This window comes from Formica exsecta, unplaced genomic scaffold, assembly GCF_003651465.1.
Source record: "Formica exsecta isolate Colony F162 unplaced genomic scaffold, ASM365146v1 scaffold363, whole genome shotgun sequence".
In the NCBI taxonomy this organism is placed as follows: Eukaryota; Metazoa; Arthropoda; class Insecta; order Hymenoptera; family Formicidae; genus Formica; species Formica exsecta.
In genome coordinates this window covers 769845-785366 of record NW_021850877.1, presented here as the reverse complement: position 1 = coordinate 785366, position 15522 = coordinate 769845, and the positions used below count along the sequence as shown (strand labels likewise).

At 38.6% G+C, this 15522-nt stretch overlaps 1 protein-coding gene across 1 annotated transcript in view; it reads left to right on the top strand.

Moving 5' to 3' along the window:
* The first annotated feature begins 1313 nt into the window (after positions 1-1313).
* Positions 1314-15522, top strand: part of LOC115238981 (syndecan-like) — a 68019-nt gene continuing 53810 nt past the window's right edge. Inside the window, exon 1 of the mRNA XM_029813238.1 lies at positions 1314-1587. Coding sequence (XP_029669098.1) covers positions 1513-1587 — 75 coding nt within the window. The 5' untranslated portion in view covers positions 1314-1512. The remainder of the gene's footprint in view (positions 1588-15522) is intronic.

Genomic DNA, 15522 nt, shown 5'->3' with positions numbered 1-15522 from the left:
CCTTGTTTCAACGTTAAATTATTTTAATGTGACATAACGCGCGCCAATTTTGATCTTTTAAATCTCGGAGATGCGAATTTGTTTCATCCGGTCTTGTATAACCTTTCAAAAATATTTTTTATTTAATTAGTGAATCATAAAAAAAATTATATATTAAATATCTACATTGCATAATAAATTTTTTATTTAACAATTACACACAATGCTTCGACATGTTCTCAGAGAAATGCACAAGCCCAGGTATTAAGAAAATTTAAAAACATTTGATTTACAGATAATGTGTCCCAAACGCTTGTGGCTATGTCATTTTTCTCTGATTGACAATATAAATATGCAAGCGTTTCTTTCAGTTTTAGATATTTTAATAGAATTAATAGAAGAAAGAAGCATGATTCGCACATAAAAAAGGATCAAACATCATTCGGCGATGTGGCATATGAAACAGAATATTATTACAAACAGGTATCATTGCAAAAAACGTTACTTCACGATCAAACATTACAGTCATAACACAACGCGTTATATAAATATTTAGAATAAGAAATTATTGAAAGTCGTCAAGGAAAAGACTCAAGACGAGGTGAAACATATGCAGAGAGAAGTACAAGTTATGCGAAATAAAATCGAAGAATACAATCGCGGCATAAACGAGAATCTGAGATTTTTGAAAGACCTGGAGAAAGATTTATCCTCTGGGGATAAAAAGAATTAACGCGATTTTAATGCATTGTCATTTCAAAATTACGTTTCGCGATCTGTGTGAAATTGATTTGAAATAAACGTTCGTGCAATTTTTATTGACGGCAATTATTCACTTTGACCACACGATTGATCAACAATATTTCTATTATATACTTATTAAAATAATTGTATCGTTGGGAATTTTGTCGTTAATTATTCTACAAGTTAATTAATGATTAAAATAATCAGAATTTGCTCGAATAAACGATCGTCAAAAGTTGAGCTATATCGAGTCATTTAAATGACGAGTAGCATCCTATTTCGTTCGATCATTTTGACAGATCTTATTCAAAGAATCTCAAATACATAGACATATAATATATCTATGCTGTTGATAAAAATAAAAAAAATACATAGAATAATGCATATAATATATATATATCTTGACATATATCTATGTTCGGAATAAATCGTCTTTGTAAATGTCGCTAATGGCCGAGCTTATCGACCGCGTCGGTAACACGATTTGATTTCTCACGGTCTCGACAGATGGCGCTGAACGCGGTGGGGGCGTCGCGGTAACATGGCGGACTGTCATGGCCGTCTAGTCGACGATAGCGGGCGATCGTCGCGCCTCCAGTGTCTCGCGGTTCATCGATCAGTGTGGTGTGTGTCGCGTTGTTGTTCCGGAGGATTTTTTTTAGTGATTTGTTCCTACGTTCGGCTTGCGCTACGTTAACGCGGATTCTTCGCGGCCACTCGACCCGGAATTCGTGCGCGTGCATAAAGCCGGGCACCGCGAACGGGGCCCATCGAGATTACGGGATAAAAATGCGACTAAGGATACACTGGATTCTGGTGAGCACGGCTGTGGTGATCCTCGCGGGATGCAACGCCGCTACCGAGGTGAGTGCCTATCTACCTATCCACGATCGGTAGAGAGAGAGAGAGAGAGAGAGAGAGAGAAAGAAAGAGGGAAGAATGCGATTCTCCGGAAACTGCGCGTCGTCTCGAGGGATCGCCGACGTCCCTTCGCACGCGACGAACCGGAACGTCGTCGATATGCGGAATCGGCGGCACGAACGTTTACGCAAACACACAACGCGCGCTACCTTTCTCTCTATAAAGTAAAGTATTACGCCGATTGAGGTACTCTCGTGCATTCTTGGCGTCTCGTCGTCGGTTACAGTGGTGTTCAAATCGAGGTGTGAAGTAAGCCGCTTTCGCGTTCGGAAATTTCTGTTGTCTCGTGCATTTTTGAACGACAGCGATTCAATTTTAATTTCGAAACACGTTTCTTTTCAAACCTAAACGAGCAAGTTTGTATTATTTGTTTTATCGTGAAACATATTCGCTCCGTTTATACTCGCGCCATTGCGCGTCAAATAATCAGAATAATTGTATATAGAAGAATTCATACACGAATTGTATATCGGAATAAACACAACATGTTTCTTTCTCTTTGTGTTCAAAGAGAGATACTCGTGCTCCTCTTTTTTTTATGGCGAAAGCAAAACGCTATTTCGGAACGACGTATGTCAATAAATACAACAGAAGGGGAGGTGACGCGCATATATATATATATATCACTCTCTTACTCTTTCTTCTCTCTCTCTCTCTCTTTCTCTGAACTTTTGTTTGCGTAATAAGTAGACGTTTACGCTGAGGGAGTTACGCTAAAGATCGAGTTTATCCCCGATAACGGGTTGTAACGGGGCTCCGTTGTTAGTCTTGTTCATAGAAACTTTGGAAAGAATTGAAGCAAGTTCGCGCAATCTTCTTAATTGGCTAATGAGAGGGAGTAAATTTTAAATAAATAATTGGACCCTCAAGTGTAAGCTACGACAAATACTAACTGCGTTATACATTTATTCTTTGTTTATATATATTATTATCGTCAATTTATAATTAGTCTTAATTAAAAGAGAGAGAGAGAGAAAGCGAGTGAAAATTTGATATCGTAAAAACCATACGTTTTTTACGTTACACAGAATAATGGCTGTGTTCTATAATAACGGTCGTGTAGTTTTTAACAGCGGCAAATATATAAAATACGCGAACAAAATATTTGCACGCGTTTTGTAACGTCGGTTTTTACGATACGTTAACTAATAGCTAGGATTACAATCTATAAAGGTGCACACGCAGTATTGATTGAACAAGATATTCGATCTTTTTTTTTTTTTTTTTTTTTAAAAAAATTTTTTTTTTTTTTTTTTTTTTTTTTTTTTTGCTTGTACAAAAAGGATTTCGTCGAACAAAAATAATAAAAGCCGGACGCGTTAGAGATTCGGTTCTCTGTGGATGGACCGAGACGACAGAGACGAGAGGCGGTCGATTGTGAAGCGCATCGGCACCCCGCGTCTCTCCGCTATCGAAAAACGGCCTTAGGGTTACTTCACTGGAATGCAACGTATCTTGTTAAACCTCTCGTAGCGGCGAAGTTTGCGCAACAATAATTCGTGTTATGCCGCTGCATGCCAGCACTTGACAGATGGTACCTGAGAGTACTTTACAGTAGCTTGCGTCAATCAGCATGAGGATTCTTGTGTGGGAGAGTACTTGCAATAATTATTAAAACTATTCAAATAATTTTTACATTCCAATAATAATCTCTCGGTAAAAAAATTTCTTCTCAAAACGCTTTCGAGACTTCGCTCTCTCTTTCTCTCTCTCTCTCTCTCTCTCTCTCTCTCTCTCTGCCGTGTAGAAAATATTATCTCGCGAAAAAGAAACGCGTACGTGGAATTTGGCGAAGAGGAAGCGGGAGGGAGACAGAGGGGGGAAATAAATTTCGGAGAGGAGGCGGCGCTCGCGCGCCGGGCCGACAGGCATAAATCTCATATACACCGCGCGCTTACACGTAGTTACATTTTACAATTGCGCGACCTTTAATGCAAGCAATGCGCACAGAAGAGGAGAGAGAAGAGTAGAGTCGAAAGCCAACCGCCGGCTGGTTTTAGCGGCTCGATGAAATATCGCCGGTAATAATCTCGCTGTCTTCGCGCGGAAAATGCACGCAAATCGCCTCGCCGCTTAACCATAAGAGGTTTTTTTTTTTTTTTTTTTTTTTTTTTTTGCGCATTATAGTTGAGAAAGAATGTTATCTCTAAACGCGAGCTTTGTTTTCGATGCACTTGATGCGATATTTCCATGAAAATTGCACCGTGTATATTTTGAATAGAATTTGTTTTCGTAATATCTTTTTTAATATAACAGAATGGTATTTATTTTTGTTTTCTTTTTGCAAATTGTTGAATTGAAAAATCGCCGTAAATCGCTTGTATCATAAATCAGACTCCTGGATTAAGAAATGTCAATGGGCGATTAGGTTCGTTTTAAGAATTCTTTTTTTTTTTTTTATTATCGGTGGATGCATGTATAAATATCAGACGTTGCTCGGTAAACAAAGACTCGCTCAGGATCGCGATTAACTGACGATAAATTTAATTTCGAGCGATAACTCGCGCATTATCATTTTCGGGAAAACCAAAAATCGTGCAGGCCGTGGATATAAATTGAGAAATTGTCGAGAAGATTATGTGCGATCGCTTTTCTCGTCGAAAAGGATGCCGATACACGAACGATGAAGATCTACAAGCGATGGACATTAATGGCCTTTTACGGCGACGCGTTCGTTCGTCGTGTCGTGGTCAGTCCAACGTTCTGCTCTCGCTACACATACACTCGCTATACGTATACGTGTGACATATGAGGAGAACGAGGACACGTCTTTTGATAGGATGGTGTTGGTCTGCACGTTGATGTAAGCGCCGCTCTACGCCTTTCCTCAACGTGTGTACGAGTCGATAATTGATAGACAGAACCGGGAACGACGATGTCACCGTCGTGTCGATTTCATCTCGGCGGGAAGAAATTAAGTTTGATTAATATCGTAACGCGGAAACGAAACAATTTCGCCGGAAATTGCTGGTAATCAAGCATCGAGCGAATTTTCCTCGAATTCCATCGATGACGCATAGGTTCGTTGACGTACGCCTCATTAATTACTACGTCAGCGAGTCTCGTAGAAACAGCAACGTCGATTAATGTAGGACTTTGCTGGATGCCTATTCATTTCACTTGGCAACTCGATGGTCAAACTTACTCCCCGTTTGTAGCGAGTAAATCGAGACGGATTCTATTTACCTTGGCGAACCACATTGTTCCCGAATTTCGGTCACGTATAAATTTTACGCTATTACGTTTATGCTGTTCGAGAGATGATAACGTTGGAGTCGATAGGTATAATGGACGAAAGAAAAGAAACGAATATCGTTTTCTAATTGATATACATAATTACATCGAAATATTTATATATGTATTGAAATTTTTGCGAGCAATTGAAGATAGAAAATTGGATTTTCGCGAGTATTACGTATCGCTATTTCGTCAAGTTTTCGAAATGATTATTAATTAATAGTCGAGCGCTAAATCTTCTACGTGTATTCTCCTGGGTATCCGCACAGTTTGTGGCACAACTCGTCTCGTTTAAGACTTGCCTCCTTATTTGGTCCGTTCGCGTACGTGAGGAGAGTCTTAATTCGTGCGACTCTTCAATAAAATGCACTCGAAACACGAATCTCGAACGGAAGAATCGATCGTTTCGCGCAAGGAGCTGATTATGCACGAATAATTTTAAAATATAATTTTAAAATAGCGATTTTAAAGACAAAGAAATTTGAACGCATGTACTATTATTAATGATTTGCAGATTTTCTATGATTAGTAACAAATAAATCGTGTTTTATTAAAACCAAGCTTTTGCCATAAAATTAAATCCAGAATATTGCTTTTTTTAAATCTGATTTTTTAATTAGATTTTTTAATCAGGTTCTATAATTATTAAATGATTTCTGCTGCGCTTAATAATAACATGTTGGAAAAGAATGGGTCGACTTATATCTCAAATAATCGCGCAGTTCACCGCGGCACGCGACCAGCGTGCGGGGAAAAGAGAGCTCCGGAAAAGAGGTGGGAATATCGGGGTCAGGCGGTAATTTTCGTATGAGATTCTCAAGTATTTTACGAGCACCGGCTATTAAACGCCCACGAACAAGGCTCTCTGGAAATTTGCGTTTTTCGTTCGTTCTATATTTCTCGGAAGTTCGCTCTACCGGATCCTGTTCTAATAAACACTCTCGATTATAATTATTTCTCACGACGGTTTTCTTCAATGAGACACGAACTTTAAGTTCCAACTATCGCGTGCGATCGATCAACATTTCCATTATATTTCAGCTCTCGTGAAACACGTATTTGTTATACATTATACTAGCATGCACGAGCATACATGAATGAGTAAATATAATAAAAAGTAAACAGATGATAAGGAGCTTTCAAATAAAAAGATACATTGAGTAAGAGAGTCCGTTGTGGAAAAAGAGGATAAAACCTTTTGAGAGGGAGGAGCGAAGAGGAGGGAGAAGAGATTCTTTCTATATTCTTATATATTTTGTCTTGTCTCTCTTTTTGAGATAAACTTGTCATTGATACCTTGTAGTGTTTTCGATCGAGATAATTTTCTATGCAAAAGTATAACATTTTGCATGTTGCTCGCCCGTGTCTTTGCTTTGAAAGTACTATCGTTCGAAACCACCAACGTAGGCCACATCAAAGGCGGTTTAGGTAAAGGGCGCATTATCGAATACTTATCTAAAAATTAATGTAACCGAATCCGTCGCGTGTTATGTACGCAAAATGCGCGGACGAGTGCGGACGCTCGAGCGATGTAATTGCAACTATACTCAAATTTACGTGATGCGTTTTACCTAATGTGAGAGCTAAATTATACTCGTATAACAAATTAATGACATAATAATTAATAATTACAAAGTTAATTAAAATCATTTCGCGTCCTTTTTCGTCCATTCTGCGCAAAACGAGTTAATGACGATAGCTGCAATTCGCATTTAATATATATGCCGTTATTAATGGCGTTCTGTGCGATATTCAGTAGATGCATTCGAATGATTTGGTCTATTTCTGACGATTTTAAAACCGGGCATTTTAGAGAGAGCTTTCGCAACAAAGGATTCTAGATAACAGTTCTCCGTCCTCCGACGATGAGGACTTCATTTTCCTCGGGGACCTTATCCTGTTCTTGTCGTCATACTTTAATCTGCGGTTTCTGAAAGCTCCTTCTGCTCTGGGTATGGTTGGACTTTCGAGGATCTTGCCCGGTTCTTAATACAGATACACACACACACACACAGAAAAAGAGAGAGAGAGAGAGAGGTAGATAGTTACACTCTGCTCGAATTTTTAGTCTAAAAGTCGCCGCTAGTATCAAGAAGAACCCCTCCGCAATCCACTTCCTATCGTTATGGAAAGGATGGTAGAAGCGCGAGCGTTTCGTGAAAATTGGCTCGTTACTCTTCAGTTTTCGCAGGCTTCCCAGGCCCCCCCCAAAAAAAAACTTTCATCCATCTTGCTCAGAATGTCCCACATGCGACAAGCTTCCTCCTGTACGCTTTTTCGTCTCCTTCTTTTAACAGTTTTCGAGCTTTCCACGAGGAACGCTCGCATTCCTATCTTCCAAGCTTGCAATTCCTCGACACGATGAGAGATGCTCGAGGCTATAGAAAATTATATGACCCGCATAGAAAATTTACACTAAGCAAGTACAGACTGAAATTTTGATAGAAGAGGCGTTTCATAATTCCGGAATAAATGGACCACTGATTTGAATAGATGGATCGAGATATGAATTTTTAAGATATCAGACAACGCATTGTTTGTATATTTGATGATGTTTTAGTCATGTTGAATTTGATTAATTAATGGCGTTCTTCAATACTATCGAATTTATGCATAATGTATAGTTACTGTTTAAATTTAGACGAAATGTTACAATCTTTTATAATAACAAAGAGGGAAAAAGCTAAAAGAACATTTATAAATGTTATACACATAACATTTTTTCAATGTAGTATTGTTAAACTGAGTTTCTATTAAATATTTTTTACTTTAAATAATTTGATCAGCTATGTTTGATAAAAAGTTTTCAAGTTGATTTTATTTATTATTTAAAAATGGAATAGAGATGGAGTTTTACAAACGTGATAGATATCTTTTATTTATTTTCTAATAAATAGATTAGGACAGATTGCGTGATCATTTTTTATATAATAATAAAAACAATGCCAACAAAATATCACGATATTCAATCTAGAAACTTTGAAAAGTATTAAGTACAATTAAGGAATGATATTCAATTATACATTGACAGTACATAAGACGGATATAAATTGAGGGGCTTGAAGGTATTTCAGATATATTTAAAAATTTCAATATATATATATATATATATATATATATATATAATTTTACTAAAAATTTTAATCTGTTTTTTCTCTGAAAAATTATTTTAATCCAGTTTTCAAAACACGGTTTATCTTTCCTGTACAAATTTATCTATCGCATATCACATACGGTCCAATTAAACCGCATGCAAGAGATAAATCTAACTCCTTATTTTTCGCACGCTGTATCAAAAAACATTCATATCAATAAATGAATAAATGAAAAATTATGTTATTATTAACTGAAATATTTTAGCTAGATATTGAAGTAGTTTATAATCCGTAAGCATACTCGTGCTTCTATTTTCTGTGATGTTTTCTTTTTTAAAGATGATCCATCTGTATCAGAGAATTACGTTATCATTTTTTACGCTGATTAAACTGATTTTTACGTTCGACGAGCGTGATCGTATTTCAATAAAGCCGCGATTTAAAAAAATCCGGATTCCAATCTCGCTTGGAATTCCGAACGTTGCCGCGATGGCGAATAAAACAATCATGCCGCTTTGATTCTAAATAATTTGTCCGAAACTAATGCAACATGCGCCCAGACGCGCTTAATGCATATTTATGCGACAGATCCGATGGGTACGTCGTATTTTGCATATCGCCTGGTGTCATCGCGCACCTTTATCCGTTTATTGAGTTTGGTACATCAAGGGACGATCTCTTAAGCTTCGCTTAAGGAGAAATCTCGAGAAGCAAAATTACGGATTAAAATATATCGCGCGTTTAACCTCTCTCCGCATATTTAACGTATCTTTCATCCTTGGTATTGTTCTTTTATTAATTAGATTGCGACGATATTAACTAACGAAAAATAAATTTATGATATATATTCATATAAATTATTTTATCTCTTTTTATACATGCAAATCATAACTTTTATATGCATTCAACGTTTATATATGATATACTAAGGTTTTTATTTAACTCTTACAATTATACATTTTCAATCTAATTTTATTTCTTCGTTATAAATGAGATTAGCAAGATTTTCTCGTTATTCTCCTCCTTTGTGCCAATTTCTAAATCCAACTAATAAAATTTCGTTAGAATCAATATCGTCGCATTGCATGAATGATAGAATATTTCAGCTATTTTTTATCGCGACTTCCATCTCAGTCATTTTCTGTTTCTTTTTCTTTTTTTCTTTTATTTCGTGCGCGTATCTCGATGGGTTGCCAATTCTGAAATACTTTCAAGTTTTATATAGCTCTAATACATCAGGAAATTTTTTATTATACTCGATTCATTGTCGGGATTATCGCCTTTTTTATACCTATACCGGCAATAATTTCAATTCGGCGCGAAGCCTTTTTCTCTCGTTCTTTCATTTTCAATGCGATTTAGCTTTCTTCTCTTTCTCTCTTTACTTTTCTCTATCATCTCTATTCGGCGACAGCCTGTCGCGCGACACAGTCGACAATTACTCGTATCTCGCTTTATGAAATCTAACCGCCTACGACCTTCCACTTCTGGATAAGGATAACTCGCCTCGGTGCACTGAAATTCTTTGGATTTTCTCGAGCGGAACAAGTACGGAGGAAGTGATTCTCAAGAGAGACCGACAATCTCTTGACGTAACATCGTCAAATATATTTCATAATCGTTTCAATAACAACATATGTACAAAATCGTGCTACGTCAAACGAATTTTTCTCAAAGAAATACATGAAAGTTGTAAGAAAAAGATAAGATAACAGTCTCTACGAAATAGATAATTTTTTTATAAATAAACAATTTTTAATCAAATTATATACATATTTGCTACTGCGAGGACAAAATGTCATATATTTGCACGTGCACGTACACGTTTATCTCGTACGCCGAGGCGGACGAAACTTTTCTCTGACGCGCGCCGCTCCGAAAGTTTCGTCTACGAAAGTAATCGACGTTATAGCCTCGGTTTTCCTTCTAAGAGGATACTTCTTGTTTTAAGGGATGCTTCTTGGGGATGCGCAAATATGCTTACTAGACAGCCAGGGCAGGTTGAGCGGCGAAACTTGCGAGTTCGCGAGTCGCATTGTTATTCCGCGTAATTCAAATAAGAATTGAAAACTGAAATGCCGAAGTGCGCTCTCTCTATCGCCAACTTTGCCATTGTAACGTAATTGCGAAATGTTACCGGACAGACAGCGTTGTCTCGCCGTAAACTTTTCTTTCTCGGCGAGGATGGTACGCTTTCTCCTTTGTCCGATCTCAGCATCTATAAGATAGTTATAAATTTGCTTAGGATGTCTTGCAAAAATACGCGATAATAAGATCTCAAGACTCTGCATCTGTCGTACAATTTATTCCCCACATATAAGAATGCTTCCGCGTTATTTAGTTTAATATCATATGAGAAAAAATTGCTATTATCATATTTAAGCTGCAATATTTTTACTTAAGTTGTGAATTTCTATTAATTACTTTTTTTCGATCGATTTGTATTAATTCTGATGTCTATTTCTAACAGTCTACACTAGAGAGTTTCTTTCCCGTTAAAAATAGATTAAATAAATAAATAAATATATTTAAATTGCATTTTTCGAGACTAAAGTATCTTTCAAACGTCTATATGTAATACCTAACGAACGAAGGAGACTGACGAGAATGTTTGACAAAGTTTCGAGAAAACGAGGTTAATCGCCTTTCTCTCGGAGAGACGCGCTTCATCCCGCAGCGCAGTTTGAAACATCCGATAAGGGCGTCGCGTCTCAGGAGAACATCCATGTTTGGTCCAGTCTACCCACAGTGTCTATCCCCACGAACGCTAGCGCACCCACTCGCGCCCACGCATGGAAAGTCTACGCCGTTGCCTCGTCGTGTTGCGTAAATACGTTGCGTGCGTTTACGCACTCACACGTCGCGCCCTACGCGCGTGTTAGTGATCCTCGAAAGGGAATCGGAGTCACGAGCGCGCCGTACTTGTCTTTAACGGTATTAGACACGTTGTTTGAAAGATGTATATAATTAACGTTACTCCATATCGTGAGCGAAGTGTCAATTATATATGTAGATTTGTAGTTAATTAATTGCATATTGACTTAGCCATTGATTTGACATATGAGGCCCTTTGAAGGTACTCAGGAAATTTTATTGCTCTTTTTACTTGACATTATAACCATAACGCTAAATCGATAATTTATGCTAATAATAATAATTTATGCGCGGCTTTGCCGTGATGCGAATTCATTAAAGTGTTGATGTAATGCGCAGGATGAGTAATTACCGATGACTGTTTCACCGATAAATAAGCGAACTGTGATCATCATCGAGCTATGTGTATATTTCCTGCAGTCTCTACGCAAGTTGATTTCAGGAATTTGTTTATCGCGTTTATATAATGATAAGAGACGTGCGTGCTGTTATTCTTATAAACTTACATATGAATATTCGAAAATTACAGTTAGAATATCTCTCGAGGCATACGAGTTTACCGGAAAAGATCCGATGATTTGCCATGTGGGTGAGTCTTCTCTATTTAACGGCCACACCTTTTTAAGCTCGACACACGCGAGGAAAGCTGCGTGCATAAATCATATTAGATGTATTCGGATAATATTTAGATATATATCTAAATATATGTATTATTAAATTTTAAGCAAAATTATATGTCTTTCTAGTATACGCAGAGATGAGAATTTAATTTTATTACGTATATATTAAATACGCGATAAAATTATTAAATATCGTAATTCCGGGAGAATTTAAATTCTAAAGTTTTCATTCTTATATGCCGGAGAGAAAAGAAACATGGTTATAAAATATTTCGTTTTTAAATGGTAGTTGCCGTGTGGATACCCCTCGGTGGGATTTTAAAGCGCGCACAATATGTTTTGCTGCACATAGGGAAGGCTCGTTACACGAATTCTCTCCGGCTTTCCACTTCCTCCATTTCTCTCTCGTCGTCCTCCGTATTTCTCCTTCTTCTCCCTCCCTCCACTCCTCCCCTCCTCTCACCGCTCTTTCTCTCCCATTTCTCTCTTTAACTTTTGCCCACTCCTCCATATTCCATTGCGGAGTTTCCGTTCCTCTACAACCTTTCCCCTTTGTCACGTACACTCGCGGATATAATTAATTTCAGTGTATCTGGGGCAGGGCGTAGCATAGGGTGGGTTAGGATGCGTATTGTTCCTTGACTCTTTTATCCTTTGTGTCCTTTGACTGGGAATCCTCGGAATCAACGACTCTAGACTTGTGTAAGGCGGAATGAATGTACGAGTGCCGTATCAACGGTCGGAGAGAAACGATTACCGTTCGCGCCGTTTACCATACGAAATTGCGTTTTATTGAATCGCGCTTATTTCTTTCGTTTATTTCCTCCCTGAGCTAGAGCCTATAGTGTCGCGTCTTGACCGGAGCGCGAGAGACTCGTGATAAAGTCGCCGAGAAACTGCCGACTAAATGTCGTCGTTTGCCAAACGCGAACTTACGACGGTAGACGCGTATTTCTTTCGACTCGTCGTTTAATGTACCCGGCGCGCGCGTTACGCTTTGTCGAATCTCCGTAAAAAAGGGACGATAATACGGCAAAAGTCATGACAAAGTAGCGTCCGGAGCGGAACGTGACGCAAGGGCGACGGGAACACGAATATGCTCTTCATGAATTATTATACCGTTATGCGCGATGTAGTTATTCATCCCGTCTCGTAATATCGCGCTTATTTTATTCTACGGTCTGTCGGACCGAGTGTGCTTTCTACGGCCATGCTCGCGAACGATTTTCCCTTTCTCCCTCTGTCTTTCGCGCTCTTTGCTTTTCTCGTGTATATTTTACTATCACCTTGGGTTTTATTTTATACACGAGAGACACGCAAATTTTTCAGACCACGGCACGGCCGCGATATTAGACCAAATATTTATGTATGAATTTTCAAAACTATCAGGGGCGGGGGATTTTCAGGGATTATAAATACTCTCGTGCGGTCTCGCTCAGGGTCTTACGGGATGATCTTAGATACCAGAGGATCTTACATATGTAAAGCTCGTGTTTGCGCGCTGAGGACATGCGAGGTTCCAGCCCGTGCTCGAATTTGCGAGCACGTCGTATGTTGGCGAGGATATTAATGCGAGGCCTCGGCACACGCGAGGCACATCGTGCGATCCCGCCAAAGTTCTCGAGCGGTCGATTTGTTCGCCTTTATGGAAGACGATAGTCTCTCTGCCGTCGCCATCTTCCGTTCCGTCTGCGGCTCTTCGCATTGATTTTTTTAGAGCGTTCGATTTAATGACTTCGAATTAATGACAGAGTCAGCCCATAACAGACTACTAATTCAGCGCTGACTGGCACTGACCGGCACAACGGTCCCCTTCAGACGCGATGCTGACCTTCGCTAAGCAAAGAAGCTTTTTTTTCTCAGAGAATTAACGGTAATTTATGCGAAAAACATGTTCTGCATTTTGCACTTTTGCGTTTTATAAAATCTATGATAGAAGAAAATACTTGTGTGCGATTGAGAACCGTAATTAATTTTTTCTATGTTTATAAAAATTTATTTCTTTTGAATATCCCGAATTCTATCGATAATTATTTAGTCATTTAACGAATTGCATCATTTAGGGCTGTTAGCGGAATGAAATTATTTAGATTGCTTGGAAAAAACAATACGTATTTTTTTATTCGCGTTAGAAATGAATTTATGATTCAATCTCAATAATAACGCAACGCGAGATAAAATCGGCCGAGAATCGAATATGCTGCAAATGAAATATCCTCGTGAATAATATAATCCGAGTAAAATGCGAAACAGATGGACCATATTTTTTGTTTACATTCTACGAGAAAATTCGGTTTTTGAGTATCGATATTTGCATAATCCAATACTTATCTTATTGGTCAATCGCGCGGAAAAGTCTTTTCACTTTTCGCGAATGAATTCGTGTAATAGTCTACGCCAAGTATCGTCGATAATGGATGGAATGCGGCAATTGTTAGAAAATCTCGGATCGTCGAACGTGATTAAGCATTCGCGAACAATCGTTCGGTCATGCGTGTCGCCGATTAATTTGCCGAATACTAAGAGGCGTCTGAAACTCACTGTGCAATAGTCGAAATTACAAAAGGGCAACAATTCAAGTATACATTATGCGCACTAACGATCTCGTAACTACGCCAAATGAGAAACTCATGGGCGTATCGCTCTCGAAAAGTGCACGAGAAGTTTGTCCAACGTTTCCCGTTAAGCTACAAAACGCTAAGGTTCAGAGTGACTTGGAAACTTTGGTGCACGCGAATCCGTACTTTGCACTTGCTCCGCTTCTTCGTTTCTCGCGAGATAGAGATAAGGAGGAGGAGAGAAAGAGAGAAAGAGAAATAATTAAGTGAAACGAAAGAAAGACTAGTTGAGGAATCTCTTTTCGGACGAGCGTAACTGAGTCAAGACGAAATAATTTCACGTTCCACATATTTTAACTTGAAAGACGCGACGCGACGAAGAAACTGAGAATATAAAGATGGAAAAATAAAGCTTCGAAGTTCACCGGAATATCGCCGGTGCAAATAATGTCGGAATAGTCGAAAAATTGGAAACGGGACGAACAGTACCGGGATTTGAAAACGTGCTCGGTGCTCGCCGAGCTTCGAAAAGGATTACGCGAAAAATGCACGATATTACAATCGAGACGGGGGCGAAGAGAGGAGGGAAGGGGTGGCGAATTTCAACGTGGACATTCTTCTACTACTTTGTGACGGCGTTCTTTTTCCATCTCGGTCTTCGCTTTGACGATTTTCGCGATAATTATCAGAGGGACGCGGAAGAACGCGCAACGGGCGATGGTCGGGGAAAAGAGATAGAGAGAGAGAGAGAGAGAGAGAGAGACAGAGCAAGAAGAGTAGACGTACAAAATGAATTTGTATGCGTAGTAAGGGCGTACGCCAACGCCGCTGAAGAGATATTGATAGAGCCGGTGCAGTTATTGGGAAAACGTGCCTCTCAATATTGCAGTCTATAATTGAACGCCATTGCCACGTCAACGGAAATAGAATAGAAATTGCTATGGAAATGGCTGGCCGCCGACCGACGCTTGCACGAGCGCGCCGGCTCGTCCTTCTTCGATTAACTGTAAGCGTGCCAGGTCAGCTGCCACGCTATCGGGGCTGGCCTATCCAAACTTTGACAATTTTTATAATAACGCTAAAGCGAAGCGCTCGCGACGCCTGCCGTACGTTGCGAAATTTTAAAAAATCATTTTCTAGTACACGAGTAAAAAAATGTACTTTTTCAAGATCTATTTTGGATCTCGCGAGATTTTAAGGTGATTTTTGAATCTGCGTCTCTCGATATGATTTACTTTCTATTACAATAACTTTGATCTCATTTGAAAGATAATTTAATTCTCTACAACTTTTGTTTCGGTACTTTTTGTTAAAAGACGCATACTTTCCCTGATATTTGTAAAAATGTAAAAAAAAACTATGATTTTACAGGTTTTTGGGCGCTAACTTTTTAAGAAAACATTTTTCGACCCATGTTTATAGGAAACTTTTTGTTCGGAATTAAATTATCTTTCAAATGAGATCAAAGTTATTGTATTGGGTTGAACGGAAAGT